This window comes from Scatophagus argus, chromosome 9 (genome assembly GCF_020382885.2).
Source record: "Scatophagus argus isolate fScaArg1 chromosome 9, fScaArg1.pri, whole genome shotgun sequence".
Taxonomy (NCBI): Eukaryota; Metazoa; Chordata; class Actinopteri; family Scatophagidae; genus Scatophagus; species Scatophagus argus.
Window position 1 is genome coordinate 12,731,811 of NC_058501.1, and position 24,954 is coordinate 12,756,764.

The following is a 24,954-nucleotide window of genomic DNA, read 5'->3' on the forward strand; positions in this document are numbered from 1 at the left end:
TCCCATCTCGCGCCTTCCCTCTTGTCTCTCCTCGAACTGCTAGCCGTCCGTGTGTGTTGTTGTTGAAGCAATGATGGCGGCAGCGGGATGCGGATCAGCAACCGCGGCTGCCGTAGGAGGCCAAGGTGGAACCGCTACGGCCAGAGGTCGTTTCCCCGGTCGGCCTTGGTCGTCACGCAGTCGTTTGCGCTCCGAGAAGCGATGGCAACTCGGACGATCAGGCTTAGAAGCTGATGATATGACTAACGGAGGGCCAAGGCCCGCAAACCTGGTTCTATCGTTAAACGAAGACCAGTCTCACTTGCGCTTACTCGGGATAGAGGCGAGCCACAAGATCCTTGGCCAGGCTGGATACAGCTCTAGTGGGAGTGAAGAGGTGAGGTCCCAAACCGACCCAGGAGTTAGTATCCTTATTTCATCTTTACATTTTGTGTGATCGTTAAATGTGCAAGAATGAGTGCTGTCCACAGCAGTGTGAATGGTTAGTGCCATGGAGAAATGTCAACATCCCTTCGCTAGGCTAGCGTTAACTTTAGCGTACATGCTAACTAAGGTTAGCACAGTGCAGCTTTCCATGACATTTAATGAACAGTCGCAACACCTATTGCCACTTCCACAAAGCAGCAGAATAGTTTAAGTTACATTAATACTGTTCAATAAATCACTGTCATGTAAGGTAAAATATTGGAGGGTTAAAATATGAGTGGAAGATTTTTATAAAAAAGTCAATGAGTGAGTACGCGAATTTGTAAACAGGGATCGCAATTATTTCATGTATGGCCCGCTCGTTATCGGAACATAGTAAGTTAGCAGCTAACGTTAGCTAATAGTGATAGCGAACACAAAGAACGTGAAAGCTAGCTCCTCCGTATCCTGCACAGCGGCTAACTGCTCTGTTTTCACAAGCCGTTCAGATGCGGGCAGAGTTGCCTGTGTAAGTATTTTAAATGAGACAGCATACACAAATCTTACGGGAACCTACATTTATGTCTAAGATAAGTGCGATATTAACACTCTTATACCAATATTTGGATTTAATTTATAGCTCGGTAACTTAGCTTTTCTGTGGGCAGAAGTGAGCTCGAATGCTTTCGGCTAACTGCTAGCTAATGTTACTAAGCACAACAGATTTAAATGGTGGTGCACAAGTGTGACAAAGCCACTCACCCTTGTTACGAGAACTGAAGTCTCGCAATTAGAACACATTTAATGATAGTCGTTGATGTCTACAGTGGCGCTGTTCTTATGCTTAAAAGGTGACAGCTGCAAGCATGAGGAAGATGTACAGTACTTGGAGGGAATCGTACTTACAGACTCACCCATTCGTTCATTTGTTCATAGGTAGTGTAGTTGTTCTTCCTAACTGTTTAAGTGGGATTCATACAAACGTTGCAAAGATAGGAGTTTTCAAGAGGTGATAACAACTCAGATGTAACATGTAAGTGCAATGTGAAAAGTTCAGTAAGAGTTTCCCCAAACAGCTAAATATCTTTTTTTAGTTGCTACCTGTACAGGTCCTGTTCATGTTCAAGACCATACAACTCAAATGCGATGAATGACAGGATTTGGTTTGAATGTGGAAAAATGAAAACAAATGTTCATTCTCTGTCAATTATATTATTGCACTGAAGTCCTAGTTAAGTAACCTGTTTTTTTTATTATTTGGCATAGGTGTTGGTCTAGTATTCTAACAGTCTGTTTATGGATCAATACATTTGACGACCTTGGTGTTTATGTTGGGTGTATTGATAAAATCTTCACTATCTAGCACCTTAATTCATTCTTCATAATGAACATTCAGAGAATTTGTCATCTACTCTCACTGTGTAGTGGATGTAATACATATCATGCACTGGAATTCAAAATAAGTGCTATAACCCATGCATTTCAGTCATTGTTTTTGTTAATGGTTTGGCAGCCTCTAACAGAGGGGTTATTTGTTGCTTCTTGTTAGTTACCTGTCTCTGTTTTTAAAGGGAGATGACTTCAAAGGATTTGAAGCAGAGAAAAAAGGCTCTAAAGGACCTGTATGGTCTCAACAAAACCCTTCCAAAGGTAAAGACAAATATATTACATTTTTATTACAATATATTATGTTACATTTGGTGTTACTTATGAGCCACTCATAAGTTCAAGTTTGAATAAGGCGTGCAGCAGTATGAAAGGGAGTTGTTTTTTTTTTTTTTTTTTTTTGTCGCAGTTTTGCTGTTAAGGGAAGAGCCATGGATTTTGTCATGTTTTCTTATTTATTTTTTTTAGGTGATGCTGTCAACACAAAATCTAAACGACAAAGTGAGAAGCTACCACTTAAAACGCCAGCTGTGGAGGCAGCTATTACCCCACCTGATCCTGTAAAAGATGTGAAATCTTTGGAGGAAATACAAGGCTTATCTCCTGAAACAGAGCCTGCAAAGGATTGCAGGAAAGGTTCGAAAGGAAAAAACACTATGGATCGACAGTCCACTAAAAGTGGAGCGTCATCAGCAGCACCAAGGATTACTATAAAGTTGGTGGCCAAAAAGAAAATAAAAACCATAAAGGAGCCTAATAAGAAAACAGTAAAGAAACTGAAGATGAAAGGAATTCAGGATCAGCCTAAAGACAAGGACATTCAGGGTGAGCAGATTTCAAGTGCTCATGTCAAATTAAAAACTGAACCACAAGAGGATAAACATGACACAGAAGATAAGGGAGGGGGCTCTGCACCTGCCAGAAGGCGTGGGAGATCTGCTTCAAAGACAAAGCCTGTTTGTCAGCCTAGCTCCAAAAGTGTGAGTGATGACCAAAAATCGAAAAAGAGGACATCAGTAGATCGACTCGACACTGTAAAGGACAGTGGGACTGTAGAGCCAAAAACGAATACAAAGAAATCGAAGCATAAGGAAACTGGTACAGAGCAAAGTTCTGAAGTTAATCAATTAGTTGTTCGCCGGAGCAACAGAGTCACTAACTTACCCTCTAAAAGTGTCTCTGAAGGTGCAACTGAACCAGAAAATTTGAGTAAAAGTGATTCCATTTTGGCAGAGCCAGAGGTTTCGAGAACAGCAGAGGTCAAGTCGTCAACCAGAACTGACAGACGAAGGCAAAGCAAAAGGTTGAATAGGGACGTTATGTTGCCAGAAGATCATGGTCCATCATCCACAGAGACTGATAATTTGGCTGCACAATCCAGTAACAGTTTGGCTGTGAAAAATGAGGAAACAAGGGTCCCAAGTTTAAAGTTGAAAAAGATCAGAAACCCAAAATATGATACACAGTCCAGTGGGAAGAACTCTACTCGAAAGAAGAAAGTGAAAAAATTTATCTGGACTTTAACATTAGAGAAAGGAGGGAGTCTGACACAGTGTGCAGACAACACTGTCAAGGTAACAGAGAAGACAGTGAGTGAAGTGGATCAGCTCACGTCTTGTGACTCCAGCGCCATCGCCAGTTTGAAGGGGATGGATAAAACATCTAAACTGGATAACTCTACTCTGCTAGAGAGTAAAAGCATGGACAGTAATGAGAACGGTTCCAAAAACAAGGCTGATGTATCATTTGAGGAAAAGTCCACTTTGCAGGTGGAAGTTGAAGCGGAACTCATAAATGAAACACCCCCACAAGAAATGACTAAAACAGACTCTGGGAAAGTTGTCCCACCTCTTCAGATCAAAAAAGTGTCCTCTCCTGGTAAACATAAAAGTTCAAAGCCATCCTTTTTAATTCAACATGTTAGTCCCGTGCCTGAAAAGAAAGAAGATGTTTTGAAAGATCTAAGCGAAGTTAATGAGGATAAGTCATCGTGTCTTGATGCTGCAGTCACACCTAATAGGAGACTAAGAAGGAGAACATCAAGCTTTGATTCACCACAGACCAAGTCTGTCAGTCATAAGACTGTGACCACTCAGAAACGGAGGTTAAGAACGAGTCCACAGGTTGAAGATACGCCACAGGTACATGTTGAAGATTCTTCTCAGACTTCAACTGAAGATTCCACCTCACATGGTCTTCCTAAAAACTCCTGTCAGGTTTTGGCTGAGGATCCCTCGCAGGTGACAAGTGCAAACTCTTCTGAAGTTCCTGAGAAGGAGTCCTCAAAGACTGCTGGTGATCCTCCACAGGTGCCAGGTGAAGTGTCTCCACAGAAGGTGGACATTGAGGTAGAACCGCAGATCGAAGAGGCCAAACCATTGACTGTGCCTTCAAAACCTAGAAGATGTAGAAATAATAAATTAGTGAAAAAGAGATCTGTTCAAAGGAAGAAGGCTGTTGTAACTCCTGAAACTGCTGTCAGCACAGAGTTGGCTACAGCTGAAGTGACTGGTACAGAGTCTGTGCTAAAGGAAGATACTCAGCCTTCAGAAACAGAGGTAACTCAGTCAGAAATGAAAGATTGCACCCAGTCTGAAGCAAAACAGGACACTGTGTTGTTGGACGAAGAGCAGATACCGCCACCGGTAAAAGAGGAAACAGACATTCAGTTGATAGATACTCAACAATCTTTAGTGTCAGAAAGTCAAGCAAGCGATCCAAAAACACCGTGCCTACAAAAGACATCTCTCAAAAAACTAAAAAAGAAGCGTAAAAGTTTGATTGGGCAGCGTCAGAAACACAGGCACAGGAGCAGAGATGGGAAGTTTGCTCCACTTAAATTATTTGAAAATAGTCCGAAAATTGTTGAGGGGGATAGTGACGTTTCTACCCCTTCGGCAGCTGCCACACTGGCCCCGAACACCAAACTTATTGGCATACAGAAAAAGTATAAAAAGAGACAGCCACATCTTCAGCTGTTGGGGTCTAAAAGGCCAAAATCACAAGCTAAAATAATTTCTAAGCTGTTAGACATAGGGCTTGAGAAAGACGGTATGAAGCAGGAAGAAACGGACACATTAGTCGATGGGGGACAAGCCGATGTTGTAAATCAACATCCTGGTAAATCAAAGTTTGTTAAAAACATCAAGCACTTCATTATGCCTGTTGTAAGTGCCAGATCCTCACGAGTGATCAAGACCCCACAAAGGTTTATGGATGATGCTGGAATGTCTGTATTGCCTCGAAGAAACTCTCCAAAGAAGGGTTTACAACTGGGCTTGCAAATGCGTCCAGGAAAGAGACGAGATGAAGGGACAGGCAGAGCAATATCCCCTATCCTGCCAGTTGATGAGGAGGACATATGGAGTGGAGCTCAATTGGATGTTGATCTGTTTTCAGCTCAGGACCTAGATGACAACACTGACATAGCCGACAGCCTATTTTCTGAGAAAAAAAGTGGCAAAATTGAGAAAAAGTCTTCTCTTCTGAAGAACTCTAGCTTCAAGTGGCATGTGCCAGAAGAGTCTAGAGAAGAATTGTATACACTGGACAAAACTCCGGAGAGCAAATGTGAGGATCTGTTCTTATCTACTCGAGTTGATAAGCCCACAGAACTGTCTGCTGACCTACTGGATTCTCAGAAAAAGAAAACTGTCCCTAAGTTTAAAAAGCAAACGGCTCACCTCAAGATTTATCAAAAGCTAAAGAAGGTGCACATGGGACTTCCCAAAAGCAAAAACACAACAGAAGGTGATAGTGTCAGTAAACCTCCTCAGCCTCCTGTTGATTTAGCAGAAGGACTGGATGATGAGGCCATGAGCATTAGCCTTAGGCAGCGGAATACAAGCACAGAGAAGGACAAATCCAAGCTTAAGATAGAAGACCTTGATTCTCCTGGAGTGGTGAGAAAGGTTTCTGTGTGCGTTAGGACTACGAACTCCAAGTCCCCTGCAGTTCAGCACAGCAAAGAGGAGAATTTAGCAGGGAAAGACACTGCCCAGCATCACTCAGGTAAACAAAATTGTTAAAAATCATGAGACTATCTAATGCTGAGCAAGCAACATTTGCTATATTTGCTATTTTTCATAGAATAGAAATCACCATATATTACTTTATATCCACAGAAGAGCTACAGTCGGGACAGGACTCAGGCGCGGTTGAAGGCGATTATCTTGGATCTGTGGAGAAGGGAACTTCACAAAGAGGGCGCATCACTGGTGCAAATAAAAGAATGTTGAATCTCCTCAGGAAAGCCAAGGTTCAGCTCATTAAAATTGACCAGCAGAAACAGCTAAAGTCTTCTGGGGTGAGGTCACAATCAACGCATTCACATGTTCTTTATTATTTCACACTGTAATGATTCATTATTAAATAAATTCTATGTATAAGGAGCTGCAATATATTAAGAAAACCTCATGTAAACACGCAGTTGTTATTAATGATGCAGCGTTTTGTTATAGTTCTCAGTTCTTTTATTGATTCTTGATTTTTCCTTATTAACTCTGCAGCTGTTATCGAGTGGCGCCAGATCTCTCGATGTGACCTCTAAGAGGCAAAGGAGGAAGCAGAGGGTTCAGCTTGATGCTGATGTTCCAGTCAAGACAGAGCCACCTCAAGGACAAGTAAGTGTACAAATCAATAGGCCCGAGATGGAAATCAGTCCAACTAAAAATCTTGTTTCTGTTTCTGTTTTTGTCATTGTTGTTGTTGTTGTCATTGTTCAAACCTTGGCAAAAGAAAGCTTGCCCTTTTCATTTAAGATCAGTGTTTAAAAAAAAAAATGTCAATTTACATCAGTGTTTGTATCCTGATGTAATTTTAATTTTTTTCCAGCCGCAGCTCATCTCCCCTTTGTGCCAGGAGTTTCGTAGAGCAGGAGGTCCACGTATCAAGCATGTGTGTCGTGCAGCATCAGTGGTGCTGGGGCAGCCCCGAGCCTTGGTGCCAGACGACATTCCCAGGCTTAGCGCCTTGCCACTTCATGAAAGAACTGGCATTTCCCCTTCAGACATCGCTAAAGGTAGGTGTAAACTGGCAGATCTGAATTTGCTTTCTGTAGACACACTCATAGAATTTCTCATGGTTTGTGTTAGGACTTGATGGCAGTAGCAGTAGGTGTAGTAGTGCTTATAATATTGATTTCAGCTTCTCAGTCCTGGCAGAAGACCAAGTAGTAGAGAAAATTAATTAATCTTTTAGTAGACAGATATACTGAATCAGAATAATTCCTAATTAACTCATCAGTGTATCATGTGAATCATTACACTGTTTTTTTTTTTTTTTGTTTGTTTTTTTACTTATTTGTGTCCCTCAGCCCATTATTTTGATGTTTCCAAATTTACTTTTTGATCCATTTATGTATAGAAGGCAAACAAATGAACTGCACATCAAATTGAGCCCCATTTCATTGTATTGGCAATTTATGTAGAGCAGCTAAATGCTCAAATTGCCCAGTGTTTATTGATAAAACTTTATACTAATAAATCCACAGATTTGATGTATGATTAGCTGCTGAGATTCAATTTGATTGTGTATACAGAAATTTTTCAGTCAGTAACATAATAGTAACTGAGCGTGAGTCACTGTCCAAATTAAAATTGCCACCACAAAATTATCTGCTCCTGCAACCACATTCTAAAATAATAAATAAATAGTGAACTTTTTAACTGGCTAACGGTGAATGTCTATTGTTGTTGCAGATGTTGGGTCTCCCTCTGAATCAGACAGTCCTGAGCTGTCAGAATCAAAGGTCACCAAGGTGAAGAAGCCGTCAACTTTTGTGAAACGGAAAGGCCTCGGGCCATTTGGTTATCGCTCTCGGAGGTGTGGAGTTTGCAAAGGGTGCAACCACGAGGAGGACTGTGGCAAGTGCATGAACTGCCTCGACAAACCCAAGTTTGGTGGTCCCAATACCAAACGGCAGTGTTGTGTGTAAGTTGACCAACACTATAGAATTTTTAATTGTAGTGGAGCTCATTACAGTGTTTAGTGTTTATCAACTACTGTCCAATTTTGGGTTTTTTTTTTCCACCACAAGGTATAAGAGATGTGATCAAATTGAAGAGAGAAAAGCTCGCAGATTAAGTGGAAGAACAGCACCCAAAGGTATGTGCAAAATTCATGTTTTGCTGATGCTAGCATTCAGAACCTCAGTGACATGTCAGCTACATTCCTCTTTTTTTCTTTTTTTTATTTTAAAGGTTCCTCTAAGAGACGTCGATCCTCTTTCAGCGGAGGCCATTCAAGTAATGACGAAGGGAACGAGGGTGCTACGGACTCACCGTCTGGTCACCAGGGTGACAGCCATAGTCCGTCAGTCAGGAAGCAGCCAAAACGTGTTGTGAAACCTCGTGTCTACTTTGACTTGGAGGACTACGACTCTGATCTAGATGACAAAGCTGTCCAAAGCTCTTTCTCGCCAGCCAGGAGAAGGGGTGCAGGGTCTCGTTTTAGTCAAGGTACATCAACACCCAGAAACCAAATAAGATTCATTCATGATCAAGTTGAATGTTTTGATTCTCAACGCCACAGATGAGTATCTGCTGCTGTATAATATAGAGCTGTAATCTTCGTGAACTCCTTTTTTTTGTGCTAGAAGGAGTATCAAGCCTTGTAATGTGCCTCTTAAAAATCTGTTTTTTTTCCCCCTGTGCACTGAAGACTTTGTGTCATTGGATGGCTTCCTTGGAGATATTTCAGATGATGAAGTCAGGCATCGGAAGTCCAGCTCACATCGTGGACCACCTGGTCGACGTAAACCCGAGAAAGTGGGTAACTCCTGAGTTATATCAGTGGCCTACACAATCTCTATTTGTGGCAGCTTTGTTTTGTGTGTAATACGCTGTGTTATGTACGTGTCAAGACTGTGCCACATTTTCAGAAAGATCTTTTGGCCTGCACTGGTACACTGCATTGATCTGTCCAAATTATTATTTTGTCTCTGGGAACATGTTTAAAGTGTAGCTTGTATCCTGCCAGCTTTTGCCCACCTCCCATGTCTTCCCGTCCTTTTTAAAAATCAAAGACATGTTGTCTCCTCCGGAACGGAGGTCTGTGAGGTCTGCTCTGAGGCAGTTCCACACTGTCGCATACACCTGGCATACAGCATACACAATTTCAGCTGAAACTCACACACTGCATGCATATGAGCAGTTTCAGATCGGACCTCGCAGACCTCTGGTCCAGAGTGACATTTCTCATCAGTACGCAGATGTGCAAACCTCCAAATGCAAATGCTCCCTAATTAAAGTCGATAATGTTGTGGCACCTTCAACATCATTTCAATCTAACTTCATGCGTGGCCTATGTGTTGAGTCTGTTTGCTCTGCCACGTCCATTTCTGCACAAAACCACATGCCAGACTTCAGCTTGGTTTGTGGTGGTGTGTTGAGGGGTTGCCTCACACTGAGCCACTTTGCTGTGCCATAGGCTATGCTGCAGCTGACATGCAATTCCTCAAATATGTAAGTACATGTCAGGGTTACAGCAGTTACAGAGATGCCACTTGTGGACCACAAGAACTGATAGGTCATCATGTGTTTGTGTTCTCGCCTACGAGTTTCCGATGTTGATGAAGATTGTTGATAATGAAGACAATGTTAAGGAAGTAGAAGAAAGACTAAGTAGTCTACTTCCCTCAGGTGCCCACAATCAAAAATTTATGAATATGAATAAACATAAACAAGACCATATCATAAAGTGAATGGAGGATTCTAAAAACAGTTAAATGTGTACAATACATTCACCTGGTGTAGCAGTGCCATCAGCAGGTGAACTATAGGTGAAAGCCTATACTGTACAGTATCTACAGAGTTCATCAGCTTTGTTTGTCTTTTCATCAGCCATCATTCAGATTCATATCCCAGTTCATGGGAATTTTTTTCAAAACCTTTCATGTAAAATCCTAATCCTAATTTGCAAAATCCTATAACTCTATTCCAAATACTTTGCAATTATGATTCCGTGCAGTATTAATATAACTCTATTACATCCAAAGTTACTTAAGGACTCTGAGGACTTAACTTCAAAAATTCTTAACCAATGTTCTTAATTGCGGCCTGTGGTTGTGTTGCGTGCATGCAGTGTATCCACGTCGCTTATGAGAATTTGTCATTAAAAGCAAGTACGTTTGTGCTTTAAGTGTGTTGAATTCTGCCTGCGTTTCTGTTATGGTTGTTTGTCAGGGTCCTTTGGAGCAGACTCCTCCCAGTGTCCTAGCTGCCCTGGCCCACGGGTTTGAGCAGAGAGATGTTGAGAGTTCTAAGCCTACTCACAAAATCAGGGTTGGCTACAAGGTATGTTGCTTTTTAGAGTACATCACATACTGTGTATTGTAAAGTTAACACACTTCTTGTATGTTGACCAAGCACACTAAAATAGATAGACCCCTGTACTTCAGTAGAACTGGCACCATGCAGAACACTAGAAGGCTGCTATGATGTGACCCTTCCTTCCATCTGGACAACTGACTCCTTGATGCTGATGTTAAGTTGTAACAGCAGCCATAGAATTCCAGTTTGGCACCCGTTTTAAAAATAAACAGATTTTTGATGGAATAAAGATTGAGGTTAGAAATTTTGACATATTTATTCAAACGTTATTCATTTCAAAGAAAATAGATTAACCCCCCTCGAGTACGACAAGACAGAAGTAAATCAGAGCTATTGAAATGGACAACATGATTATTTTTGTCCACTAGAGGTCACTGTTTATTTATTTTGATGAAAATACTCCATGTACATACAGTACTGAATATACCTCATGAGAAATGTGCATCAACTAATCTCTTTATTGATGCATGTTAACATGAGAACAAAATTTTAACATGTACAAAAATCATAATAATAAGAGTACAGTTGCGATTCTCTCAGAATATGAACTCACTCCTCACATTGTCACCCCAGTATTCCATCACAACTGAAACAATATCATGATGTGAGAGATTATAATATGTATTTGTATTGTTTTTCTCATGATGTTAGTCAGCAGACAAAACAGCTGTGAGCACTCTTTTTTTTTCAGCTGATGTGTGTGCGGTGTTTTTGTTTTCAGGAGGACTGTGCTTTGGAGAATGTCTGGAATATGGGTGGTTTAAGTATATTAACCTCTGCGCCACTCATGCCACCCTATATCTGCTTCCTTTGTGCCAGTAAAGGGCAACATGAGGTAACTACTTAATACGTTTTGCTTCGTTTTATGAGAAATAATTAATCCATTTGTGTAACAAGTGACTGACAAGGTTCTTCCAGTTGTACAGAACACCAAATGAAGTAGAGGAGAAAAGCGCGAATGTCATCATTTAAAAAATTGCTTGTGTTTCATTAAATTTCTTTTTGCAGATGCTGTATTGCCAAGTATGTTGTGAGCCTTTCCACCAGTTTTGCCTTGAACCAGCAGAGCGCCCCTCTGAGGAGAACAAGGAAAATTGGTGCTGTCGTCGCTGCAAGTTTTGCCATGTGTGTGGCAGAAAAAACAAGAATTCAAAGGTACAGCTTGCTTATTTTACGTGTTTTGGTTTATTTTTCTTCGACTGAATGTAGATTTGCCAGTTGGCATTACAGTTTTCATGTCTCCCTCAGCCATTGTTGGAGTGTGAACGATGCCAGAACTGTTATCATGCTTCCTGCCTGGGACCCAACTATCCAAAACAAAACAAGAAGAGGAAAGCTTGGGTAGGCTCATGTCTGTTAAAAACACACAAGTTAATCCAAATACAGTTAACACACATTCATTTGTGTTAACTGAGAGCATTCCATTGTTTGAATACACTGTTTGCTGGCACTAAAATGGTTCTTTTTATGCAGGTCTGTATGACATGCATCAGGTGTAAAAGTTGTGGCGTCACACCTGGAAAGAGTTGGGACACTGACTGGAACCATGACAAAGGACTCTGTCCAGTCTGTTCAAAACTCTTTGAACTGGGTGAGGATTATCATCTGGTGATCTTTTAGCTCTTTTTTTAATCTATCAGCATTATCAGTCTATGTTGAGGCTTACCTCCTCTGAATTCACCTTTCTCTCATAAGGTAACTACTGTCCAATTTGCTTCAAATGTTATGAGGACAATGACTATGACAGTCAGATGATGCAGTGTGGCACCTGTAACCACTGGGTGCATGCCAAGTGTGAGGATCTAACAGGTGATTTTTATTCTTTACCCTTTTGAGGATGAAAGTCGCAAGTGATGGCATCAAAATATTTTCTTTTGCTAAATTCCTGTTAATTATTATTTCAGATGAACTGTATGAGATCCTGTCCAGCTTGCCGGAGAGTGTCGTGTATTCATGTCGGCCGTGCAGTGTGACCCAGCCGAGTGCCTGGAGAGAACTGCTCTACATTGAGCTCAGGGCCGGGGTGGAAAAGGTGCTGGCTTGCTTGCTTTCCTCCACCCTGACCCAGCACCTTGTTACCTGCTCACAGGTAGGAGGCCAAGCTTTTTTTTTTCTTAATCAAATGTACCATGTGATAAATAAGACAGACACATGATGTGTTTGTGTGCTTTCAAAACTTAAATTTAATTAAATGCGGTCACTAGAATGTTTTACTCTGTTACCTAATTTTCTTTGGATTCTGCTGCAGTGTGAGAAGTTGGGAGATCCTGACAGCAGTGTAGAAGGACAACCAGCCTGTGACCTCCGAGCTGTAGGCAAGAAGTTTGATAAAGGCCTTTATACCACATTGGTGAGTACACAGTCCCTTATTGGTGTTTAAACACTTGATATCTTTACTTTTTGACCACAGGGGTGGGTCGGTGGAGTGGGGGGAAAAAATGTCAAGTGGATGTTAACTTTATGGATGTTAACTTTTGAACTACGGTAACGATTGAGATACACTTTAAAAGTGAACATTAAATGCCAGTATCCTCCTAACAATGGCATTGTGCCTTAGCAAATAAAATGAGTTGGCCCACTTTTAATTGAATGAACTTTATATAAAACATTGAAGGACATATTAGGATATACTTAAACTCAAAATGTCTACTATCTTCAACAACATTTTGGTCCTCAAGTTTATTTAAAAATAAATAATAAAGTAGTTCTTGCAGCTTACAACAAAGACTTTACAAAGACTTTATCTCAGAACTCTAACGTCACAGGAAACAAGTGGGCTGAAAAACAAAGTTAAAAAAAATAAGTCAAGAAGTAAGTCACTTTGTTTTTCTAAAGAAGTCTCAGAATAGACTTCCAAAGTAACAGCTGATATCGTAGGCTGTTGGTTACATGCAGTATATTCAGAATGCCTCTAATTGTTTCTGCATCTAGTTCTTATTCTACAAGGCATGTTATCAGGCACCTGCAGTGGTAGGGGAAACTAACCACATAATGGATGCAATAATTGTTCTTTTTTTAATAGAAAATGTTCCATGAAGACGTGGTTCAGGTGGTGCGAAAGAGGCTTGAGCAAGAGGAGGATCTTCCAGAGGAGAAGAGACCCACAGCTCTGGCACGCTCTTACTACTTAAAGGTGCTATATAATCAAAAAAGTAGTGCAGATAATTGTAATCATATATGTTATGTGTTTTTTTATTTTGCTGTTGGGGGTATGAGAAGTATGAACCTATGCTGTGTGAACCTATGTTGCAGCTTTAAAAATGCAGGTGAGTTACATTTATAATTGACTGGTGTGATTTTTCACTTTAGCTCCTCGAGGAGGTGTTTAACTGGTTCAACAGCCAAGACCCAAAGGTGTGGAACCCTTGTACCAAAGACTTGCCCACGTAAGTAATGGTTTTCATTTGCTGGTTTGTATTCATGTTGACATACACATATTTGGTGTACTGCATAATTAATTAATTAGTATGAATTTTACAAGCACTGTCTTGTCTTGACATCATGGCCTTTTGAACTGTTTCTTTTGTATTCTTTCTTAAATAGGGGAATGCTGTCCCAAGCTGTTCAGCCTCCTACAACCGAGCATGTTTATGCCCAGTGGCAGGAGAGAGAAGAGCTCTCATCCATGGCTAAGCTGGGGCTCCTTCAGGAGGACGATGGACAAAGTTTAGATGTAAAGGAAGAGGAGATGGTTGCTCCAATGTCCAGGGAGCCAACAAGCCAGAACCACTTCAAAACCAGTCGGGCTTTCAGACTCAAAGGTAATGCTGTCAGGAGAAATTATATTTATTTTGGCAATTCATTTTTTTTAATGTTGTGCAATGTCAAAGCTTTACATTTGTGCATTTATATAGGGAAAAGGGGCCAGTTTTCTAAAGCTGATTTAGACACCGGATGGTCCAAGGATGATGAGAGACAGTGCTCTTTGTGCCAAAAATATGGAGACCTCAAACCTAATGTAAGTAATCCAGTAAACATGAGAATAGTTCATAATACATTGTGAAGAATGAACTTGGAGAGTGAAGTCCTTGTACATACTGAGCACACAGAATTGATTGGTCACGCAAGGAAGTTCATTAAATCATTTGTGATGTTCTATAGGAAGCGGGCAGGTTGCTATACTTGGGCCAGAATGAGTGGGCTCATGTCAACTGCTGTCTGTGGTCAGCTGAGGTTTTTGAAGAGGAAAATGGCTCTCTGCTACATGTACACAGTGCTGTCACAAGGGGCCGATTAATGGTTAGTTGTTCATCTGTCTTATAAATTGATTTGTTTGTTCATGAATGTGTATTCTAATATAAAATTACTACCACTCTTAGTACTCTCTACCCGTAATAAAAAATCAATTCCAGTCACTGATACTTTTACTCTTTCATCATTTTACCCTATCAATCCCCCTCTTAGCGGTGTGAGCGCTGCAACCAGACAGGTGCCACAGTGGGCTGCTGCCTGACATCTTGTCAAAGCAATTATCACTTCATGTGTGCCCGCTCCCGTCACTGCGTGTTCCAGGATGACAAGAAGGTCTATTGCTACAAACACCGACATCTCATCACTGGCAGGGTAAATTCTGCTCTTCCATCTTGTCTCTTATCGTATCAGAGTAAAAGTTTGGAATTTGATCCTGGGATTTTTTTTATGACTTCCTTTATAAAGATGGTCAGTGGTCAAGAATTTGAAGTGAACCGCAGGGTGTATGTGGATTTCGAGGGCATCAGCCTACGCAGAAAGTTTTTGACTGGACTGGAACCAGAATTAATTAATGTGATGATTGGTAAGCTAGTTTCCCATTCAATCTGTTACATTTACATATATGAACTTAGGTTTAATGAAAAAATGTTGTCTGTAATGTCACAGGTTCCTTACAGATAGACAGACTGGGTGTTCTGACAGAACTTTCAGCGATCAAAGGAAAACTATGTCCTGTGGGTTTTCAGTAAGTTACATTTTATCTTTTCAAACTAAATTTAATTTAGAAAATGAAATGAAATGAAGCATTTGTAAAAGTTTGTTTATCCTTCCTAAGGTGCTCTCGTTGGTACTGGAGCACAGTTAATCCATTCCGCCGGTGCAAATATACATGTACAGTCCAGGAGGTCCGTCCTGTTATCCCTGAGAAGCCTGTTGAGGATATGCCGGACCACGGAGACAATCATACTATTGCTCACAGTCCCTGTGCACTGCCGGGTAAGTGTTTAATCACTAGGAAACTGCAGTACGTTAGGAAGTAAGTCATCCTAAAATGGTAAAGAGACTACTAGTAAAGCCATGAACTGTTTTATGAATTTTCAGAATCTGAAGTCCAAGAGATTGATGCAGCGGAACCTCAGCCTCCAATGGAAGAAACCTTTTTCCCAGGACCATCCCTTAAGTCAGATCATGGAACAAGGCCAAAGATTCCCAGCTATCCCCAAACCAGAAGACCAGCTGGAGGAATGTCCCGACCTCTGCCATCCCCAGGTAATATATCAATTCATTACATTTTTTGGTATGATTTATTGAAATTCAGTAACCACGAATATTATGATACATGAACTCAAGCTGCTGATTAACTCTGACATCTTCTTAGGACTAACCCAGCTGAAACCGCACCACATATTGACCATAAGTGATCTGGAGGAGACCCGCCGAGTTCGTCGCCACATCCCACACTCACAGTCAACAAGCGCCCGCAGTCGCATTTCCCCCCCTCCTCTGGGCCCTTTGACTGGACCAATCACCCTTCGTGCTGGAAAATCTTCCCTTCCCACTTCCCCACTCTTCCCACTTGGTGCTACGGACAACCTGATAAATTCTCCATCATCCCGTCCAGGTGGAGGTAGAAGTGCTTCCTCAGTCCGATGCCCTGGGAATACAATGACCCATTGTACCTCATCTTTCTTTCCTCAGTCTACCTGGCAGGACAGTGCAGGCAGCTTTCCCTCTCCAAGTCTGTCTTTCCCTTCATCCATACATCTACCCAGAAACCGCTTGTCATTTGATCTGAGTCAGTCAGACTCAGTTGAAGTGCCACACAACTTCTTAGCTTCACCAGAACCTGAGGATGTTTCTCCAGCAAATGGTACATCACCAGAGGGGGACTTAGAGCAGCAGAAGGGCGAGGAAGAATTTCCCTACAGTTCATTCCACAAGGATCCCAGCATTAGTCTCGGCCAGGAGATGAGGGCAGAACTGGAGATTGAAGAGACACTCCTGAATGAAGGTGTGGCAATGAACTGTGAGGGGCAAATAGTGGTGGAAGGTGAAGATCAGGAGGAATTTTGGGAAAAAGCCCAAGAGGTACATAAGAGGAAGACCGTTGTTGCCAACCTGACACGTTCTGCAGCCTCAGCCAGGGATGACTTAGGCAACACATCCTCTGATGATGATATGGAGCACTATTTTGACTTCTCAAGGACAATAGTCAGCTGTCCTGGATCAAAAGATCTTTCTAAGTCTCCCTCTTCCCCTTCCTCACCGTCTATGGCTCAGCTGGATGGTGTAGATGACGGTACAGAAAGCGATGCAAGTATAGCGACCAATGATGATGCTCGGAAAGCTGAGGGTTCTAGCCAAGCTCAGATACAAGCCAAAAACCTAAATAATAAAAATCTCCCTGATTCTGAAACTGCAAACGGAACAAAGGCTGTCCAGAGTCTGTTCCCCGAAGCATCATCCAATGATAAGCACACAGATTTGTCATCAGTCACCATCTCCGTTACCAGAAAAAGCCTGCCAGATAGTTCTCCTCATGATCCACCTAAATCTTGTGATACCAGTCAATCAAGTGAGGACAACATGGGATTTGTTTCTCCACACATTTCCCGAACCTCTCCACTCAAAGAGCAAAGCTCTGACACTCCTTTAGTAAATCAAGAGACTGTGCTTCCTACACCAGTTCATAATGCTCTGCCTACCTTACTCACAAATGTGCCTGAGACCTCATACTCAGAGGACTTATTCCGGGGTTCCAGTTTAGGATTGACTTCTGGAACACCCCTTGTTCTTGAGAGATGTGACACAAGTTCACATTTAACTGAGATAGTTCCTTTGCTAGGAGGTACGCTGCTTGAGACACAACAGTCTGAAGCTTCTAAACCCCTGAACTCAACAGTGTCATCAACTGAGGGGTCTGCTGTGTTAATGAACCACTTCACAGCTAATACAATGGAACCCTCATTAGCAAATTGTGCTAATAACAGTCAGGGTACCCTTCTTGATCTGCTTCAGCCTTCCTCTTTAATCTCTACAGAGGCACAAAATGCCTCTGAAGGCCTTGTAGACTCTCTACAGATGTATTCCTGTTTACCAGGTTTCAGTCAGCCTCCTCTAACAAGTATCACACTTCAACCAGTAACATCTTCACAAGAGCCAACAGCCTTCTCGTCCGTGGAGCCTTTGTCTACTAAACTAACCACCCTCAGTCCCGTTGGAGATGTGACACAAACACTGCTAAATGTTGCCCCTCAGAATGATCCAGTGTTATCAGCTACAGCAAGCACTTGTCCCCCAGCAGTAACTTGTGGAACTGTCACGCTGCCCATCTACTCCACACAAACACGGCCATTGGGTTCTACAGCTGTGACCATTGTTTCTTCCTCTGCTTCAGTATTGCCTCTTTCTGGCCTGTCAGTACAGTGTTCAGCTGCTCAAACGCCAGTCCAAACCACCTCTGCCCCTGTGATCTTAAATGGTTACAGCTCTTCACCCACTCAGAAAGAAGCTACAGCTGGTCACACAATCTCCATCAACTTTTCTTCACCCAGGCCAGCTTTAGAACCTCAACAGCCAGTGGTTCCCCAGGCTTTGCCTGGACATGCTATTCTGACTGTGAAGGAGGTGGGTGGTCCAAATGTCGATCCTACTCCACATGTCCTACTGGTCAACCGCCTTGGGCAGATCTTTGTGAAGAACCCAGAAAGTAATACTTTCCAGCTACCAACTCCAAACTCCCCCTCCTACAGCTGTGTCACTCAGATTGCCAGCCTTTTGCAAAGCAATGCGCTGTCAGCCACACTAGCAGCAGCTGGTAATTTGCCTGCTTCACCCTCTGTGGCAAGCACAGCAACGGCAGTAGCTCCATCGGTTACACCTACAGTTCAGAATCCAACCACAATCACGCAGCTGCTTACTAACAGTAGCAATGGTGCAGTGGCATCAGTAAATGTGAAGAAAGCAAGAAAGAATACAAAAACTTCAAATGATGAAACTGTTCCGGAGGTGAAAAAAACAAAGAAAAAGAAGGAGTCTAGTGCATCCAGGAAATCCAAGTCCTCCAAGGCCTCAGGGCAGCCTGCTTCGTCAACTGAGAATCCTCCCATGACTCCTGCTGAAAGTGCTCAAGCAATTATCAATCAAGCAATGGCAAGTAACTACACCCCCAAGTGGAGTGGACTTCGAACACTGAGCCCTTCTTCACTGGTTTTGCCACCTGGCCTATTAATTGAACCAGAACCTCCAGTGTTGGCTTGCTCTCCATCACCAACACCAACACCAGCTCCTCCACCTCGCCCTCGCACCCACGTCCGCATGAAGAGAGTGTCTTCGCTTTCAGACCGTATTGTCACAAAGAAGTCTAAAGTTGACTTCCTACAACCAGAGCCTATCACTGAAGATGAGGAGCACCGCAGACCTACCTTTCCAAGCATCTCAAGTAGGGCTTCAGGAGTCCGCATTAAGACCCCAACAGTGAAAGGAATACTCGACTTGGACGAGTTAAAGGAGGAGCATATAAGTGATTCTGATAGCTCGGGGTAAGATTTTGCTTGTCCTAAATAAGACTGCAACTAACAGTTATTTTCATTGCCAGTTAAATGACAAACAGTAAATGTGTTCATTTGAGATGCTGAAAAAGCAAATATTAAACAATTAACCAGTTATTAAAAACTGTTGTTCAATTAATAGATGAATAGACAAATAATTGCAGCTATGTTAGATATGGAAATGTTACCCGCTCGTTTGAAATGGTGCTAAGACAAGAATTTGAAAAATGCTGGAGTTGAAAGACACCCAAGTAAGAGTTGTCATTATAGTAACAGTATATTATGCTGAAGGCCTGTTTTACATTGACTATATTCAGTTAACAGTGGATTAATGGATAATTTTATGTTTAAAAATTTGCATTGGAAAAATTTGTGTGCTTGTCTTTCTCAGATCTGAGCCTTGGGATTATATGTCTCGGGGTGAGCAAGGCAAACAACAAGCTTGGGAGCCAGTGGGACATAGCAACTTGACTGACTGGAATAAGTACTCTGGTACACTTCAGTTTCAAATGCGTAACTTTTGTGTTATCTTTGCTCTTTAGCTTTGCTAAAATTTGCCACAACATCTAAGAATAGTGTGACAACTGACTATAAATTGTGTTTTGTTAGGCGCTGCTTCTACCTCAGATGATGAGCCACCACCCTCAGATGAGGATGAGGAATGTCCAACCAACAGAGACCAGCCACACTTGAGATTTGAGATAACAAGCGATGATGGTTTTAGTGTAGAGGCAGACAGTATCGAGGGTAATATTGGCTAATATTGTAACAGAAATATTTTCCTCAAAACGAATGACCTCACATGTTCTCAAAATAGTAAAGGGTGTATGATTATTTTTTTGATCCATTTTTGCTTAATTATTCAAGTAGTGACACCTGATTCTCAATGCTCCCTTTAGTGGCTTGGAAAGCAGTGATAGACGGGGTGCAGGAGGCACGATCAATTGCAAGGCTGAGACCTCTGAACTGTCAGAGGATGACCGGTTCCTACATGCTGGGTTTGGTTCATAATGCAGTGGTGTTCTTGCTGGAGCAACTTCAAGGAGCTCATCGCTGCCAACGCTACACCTTCCGTTTCTTCAAACAGTTCAGCCAAGAGGACGACCTTCCTGTCAATCCCAGCGGCTGTGCACGGTCTGAGCTGTATCTTAGGTATGTAGATCAGCTTTCTGTGTACAAACAGACTCACAGCATCGAACCTTCAACCTGTCAGGTTATGCTAACATTGTCGGTGTTTGATTATTAGCTCTGCTATAAGAAAGAAAAGAAAGAAAGAAACCATCAGCTTTTATTGGCAGTATATATATTTTTTACATACACATACTGAATTTGACTTCTGCATTTAACCCATCCTTAGTTGAACACACATGCAACACCTGGCAAATTACATGCAGTGAAACACACACAGCAGCAGTGGGCAGCGTCAAGCGCCCGGGGAGCATATTGGGTTAAGTGCCTTGTCCAAGGGCACATCAGCCGGCTAATGATATTTATATTTATTCCAATCACAAGCTGCTTCTCCAACCTCTAGGCTACGGCTGCCCCCACCAAAAAAAAAAAAAAAAAAAAAAAAAAACCTTAAAATTACAATTTTGAATAAATCTGATTCTGTCATCAATATTACTCATCTTGAGTTTTTGTTGAATCTGTTCTCTAGTTCTCTAAATGTATGTATGGGTGTCACCACCCATACCATGTATGGTATGGGTGGTGACAGTTTTTGGGAAATGCAAGTGAAATGTTTTAGCTAGTATTTTGTTCTTTGCTTTTTGCTTTTTGAATGAGATGATTGATTCACCCATCAAGTGTTGACATTGTTTTTCTGTTTTCTCTTAACAGGAAGTCCACATTTGACATCTTTAATTTCCTGGCCTCTCAGCATAGACAGCTTCCTGACATTGGACCTTATGATGATGAAGAAGATGAGGTTCTTTTGAAGTCCACAAGGTCAGGCTTCACACAATTTTAGGTTTTTCCTGGTTTGAAATGTAGTATTAACTCTTCCATATAAGCACTTTGCTATTTCATTCTAAATTGCTCATTGCTCAAATCTTTCAAAGTCTTTGCTTCTTTAACTTATTTATGACTTATTTTTGCAATTTTGTATAGAAACTCAAATATAGAACATTTTTGGTAAATCATCATCTACTCTTCCTCTTAGACGGGCTACTAGCTTGGAGTTGCCGATGGCCATGCGCTTCAGACATCTGGAAAGGACATCCAAGGAGGCTGTTGGAGTGTACAGGTCAGCACAGAACTACATTAGTGAATTCTGGGTGATCAGCCTTTACAGATCAGCATTTAAGCGCATTTTTCAATGTATAAGACAGGTGTTTCAAATCACTGAGTTCACAGGACAATCAATATGAACATAGAATCGTAGAATCAACACAGAGACGATTCATAGCCAACGTGTTTGCAATCCGTGAATGAACAAATACAAACTAAAACACAGTAATTAGAGCAAACACAGTGTTTTACAATAAATTTATATAAATATACATCTGAATAAAATTAATTTTCATGAAAAAGACAGATGTTTGTCACCGCTGTATTCTGAGTAAACATATAGAGAAAACCTACACTTCCAGAGGTTCTGTGTAAAACATTCTAAAATGGTTTAAGAAAATGTTTTAATGTGAATCTGAATCAGCATAAGATATCAAATGAAAATAGTCCTGCTGAAGACTGATTTTTGGAGACAGCCTAAAGCCTTTCAGGGAATGTTAGGAGTTTGTACAAGCATGATTTGCTAGTTACTAATGCTACCAATGAAAATCTGATCGTGTTGATGTAAGCAGATAATGTTTTCTATGGCTATTGCAGTCTTAGTGTGTGAGCATGCCAACATTTGCAAATTAAAACTAAAAGTCCAGTTGAGGCTCATGGGTATGTCATTAGCTTTTCCAGTATTTGAGTGATTCACATTAGTACTTAGTAAACCATAGCCTATTTTATACCCTGGAGTAAAAACTTCACAGCACCTCATTAGTTTGAGTCTGTGCCTTGGCAGACACTCTTAGCATCTTGAGCATCACAGAAAACTGACTGACATAACCGGTTCTGATCATTTGTGTGTCGCAGGTCTGCTATCCATGGACGAGGGCTTTTCTGCAAGAGGAACATTGAAGCTGGGGAGATGGTTATTGAATATGCCGGCATTGTCATTCGCTCAGTGCTCACTGACAAAAGGGAGAAGTACTATGATGGCAAGGTTGGTTTTTGTATCTTTGATCAGTTTCATTCCGGTGTAGGTCAGTTATTCAGAATAGCTGAGGATTAAAGTCATGAAAGGTTAGAGGATGTATCAGTAAGTTTCATATTTGCATTTGCAGGGCATTGGCTGTTACATGTTCCGTATTGATGACTTTGATGTGGTGGATGCAACCATGCATGGCAATGCAGCAAGATTTATCAACCATTCCTGTGAACCTAACTGCTACTCTCGAGTCATCAATGTGGAAGGAAGGAAGCATATTGTTATCTTTGCTCTTCGGAAGATCTACAGAGGGGAGGAGCTCACCTATGACTATAAGTTCCCCATTGAAGACGCCAGCAACAAACTCAGCTGTAACTGTGGGGCCCGGCGCTGTCGACGTTTCCTCAATTGAGACATCCTTTGTATGAGAAGGGGAGGATCCTGTTTACTAGTAAGCCTTAAGTTAAGGTGGCACTGGATTGGGCTTGGGGAGGTCGTGGAGAGTCCACACAGCAGGGGAATTAGCCACTATGAGACCGTTCAGGAATATTTGGAGGTTCAGCAGTGATATGTGGACATTTTATGGGTTGAAGAAGAGGAGAACCTTCAAAGAAAAAGGCATTAACTTTTGAAACATTTTCTGCTTAATATATGTTCACAAGATACTTCTGCCTGTGAAGAGTTCAGAAACACAGCTGGCAGAGGAGTTAATACTGTGGAGGAAGTAGTTTTGGTGGTCATGACAACAGGATATTTGAACCAGACGTTTAAAATGTAGGGGGGTTCCCTGATCAGTGTGGATGGCATTTTTTTGATACACACTTCAAGCCTTATCTGTCTGAATCATGTTTTTTGGGGTGGGGGGTTTCTGTAGTCTATAATACACTTGTAATTATGACAGCTCCATCCTCCAGTGATGGGAAGATTATAGCCCCATATGTACAGTGGTGAAGTCAGTTCTTGAGCCATACATTCACCCAAACCTTTATTTCTTTGATCCCACATTTGGCTCTTCTAACATTGTTAATTTTTGTTCTCTTTTGGCTTATTTTTCTCTTGAGTAACAAAACAACCATGGTGCTAATCTTCGAAAGGTCTTTAAAGTCTTTAATTGGACGAAGGTGTCCTGCAAATCAGGAATTGTCTAGCTGTTTATTCACCCTGCTGAGACCGTTTATCTGTATGCACTCAAGCAGTACTCTTGTGTTCATTATTACAGGTGTCTGGTAAGCTTCACATGTCACATCATACATCTGCTAGTTTCTTCCTTCCTCACTTCCTCTGTTTTTATGTTGAGGTAAAAATAGCTTATCGCCATTTTAAGTTTCAGTTAAGAACAGTGTCATATTTATAAAGACAGAGTTGTCCTGTACAGTGTATGTAGCAAACACTACCCAAGCCAAAAGTGGAGAGTTGTGGTGGATATCAGTTTTTAAATATATATATTTTATTACTCTCCTGGCAGATGCTCATGACCTATTGCAATAAGACTCTGCTGTTCAACTGTTGCATAATTAACCATCAAACATAGAAATGATCTTCATCTTTGTGACGCTATCTACAGCTCAATCAGGGAGAGCAGAGGTAAACAGCATCTGGGTGTGTGTATTTAACTTCTCCAGCAGGCTTTTTGAGAACAGAGACTTTGTAGATGTTGCTGTTGCAGAAGACATCCGCTTTAAAATGGAGCTGAGAGAATGCATTCAGCACCTTAAATAATGTTTAATGTTCTTAGTCGATGTTCAGCGCTGTCACTGATGAGGCTAATCTAATTCACGCACTGTTCAAGTTTGTAGTTATATTTATTCATGTTTAGCTTCCTATTTTAATGTTAAAAGGTTATGCTTTGTATAAACGGTGGCAGTTTATTGTTTTAGGAAACCTCCCCCATTTATATCTTTATTTTTTTGGTTTTGTTTACAAATGATGTCCTTTGTTTCACTAATATACTTGAATTTTCTTTGGGGCAGTTGTGTCATGCATTTAAGCCTTTATGACAAAAATTGCTCTAAAGCAGGTATTTTTAACAAATAATTTTTATTTTATTTTTTGTAATGGTAGATTACTGACGGTCTTAGAATCAGCCACAGGAGTAAAGTGAGCACTGTTTGCCTCCCCAAGCCCATGATCGTCTTTTTTTTTGTTTGTTTTTTTTCCCACTCCTTCCTCCTCAAATGTATTAGCCCAAATTTCCATAATGTTTTTATTGATCTTAATCCCCCCTTTCTTTCTTGCATGTCCAATCACTGGGATGGAGCCCAGATTATACTTGTGTCAATCACCTATCTGACAACAAGAGCAGAGTCACTCCCAACTCCTTGCAAGGATTCTACCTCAGCTGTTTACACAGATGTTTGGGAATACTGATGCAAAAAGAGAGGATGATAATTTAAGTGTTGGTTGGTTTTAATGTCCTGCAGAGCTGGTGTTTGTGTGTGGGGTGTGTCATTTTGTATGTGTGTATGTGCGTGTGAGTGCAATGAAGGATGCAAAGCACTAGTCAAAACCTTAAGTTATCATGACCATCTCTCCCAGAATCTGTTAAGAAAGCTGTATGTTATATATACACACACATATAAATATATATATATATATATATATATATACATATATATATATAGTAGGGTTATTTTAAAGTAAGTGTAAAAGACATACAAATGAGAAAATATGTGATCTTTAAATTTATGTCTTTGTTACCATGTACAAATAAACCTTGAGTTTGTAAATATTTGTATACATATTTCTAAACCTGTTTAATTTTTCTATGCACTTTTTTATTTATAACGTTATTTGCTTAATAAAGATGTTAAGATGTTTGAACAAATTCCATTTTTTATTATGAAAGGTGAGAGTAGAAAAACTAGTTATGCAAAGCAATAATCATTACAAGATT

General features: G+C 41.1%; 1 protein-coding gene across 2 annotated transcripts; it reads left to right on the plus strand.

Annotated features, from left to right (window-relative positions):
- Window positions 1-24,846, plus strand: kmt2bb (lysine (K)-specific methyltransferase 2Bb). 2 transcript variants are annotated; one of them, XM_046399360.1, is made up of 36 exons: window positions 1-400; window positions 1,977-2,055; window positions 2,260-5,802; window positions 5,916-6,097; window positions 6,300-6,413; window positions 6,625-6,811; window positions 7,491-7,722; window positions 7,829-7,896; window positions 7,992-8,249; window positions 8,452-8,558; window positions 9,975-10,085; window positions 10,843-10,956; window positions 11,130-11,276; window positions 11,370-11,462; window positions 11,595-11,712; window positions 11,817-11,930; window positions 12,026-12,210; window positions 12,370-12,471; window positions 13,144-13,254; window positions 13,431-13,507; window positions 13,665-13,882; window positions 13,976-14,079; window positions 14,223-14,360; window positions 14,526-14,684; window positions 14,778-14,895; window positions 14,979-15,057; window positions 15,148-15,308; window positions 15,414-15,581; window positions 15,691-18,853; window positions 19,254-19,354; window positions 19,472-19,609; window positions 19,762-20,014; window positions 20,702-20,809; window positions 21,024-21,107; window positions 21,947-22,076; window positions 22,198-24,846. In XM_046399360.1, the coding sequence occupies exons 1-36, from the start codon at window positions 71-73 to the stop codon at window positions 22,471-22,473; spliced, it is 11,670 nt and encodes a 3,889-aa protein (XP_046255316.1). In that variant the 5' UTR covers window positions 1-70; the 3' UTR covers window positions 22,474-24,846. The 2 variants fall into 2 exon arrangements, with proteins under 2 accessions (XP_046255316.1, XP_046255317.1); XM_046399361.1 differs by having other exon boundaries at window positions 1-376.
- The last annotated feature ends 108 nt before the right edge of the window (window positions 24,847-24,954 follow it).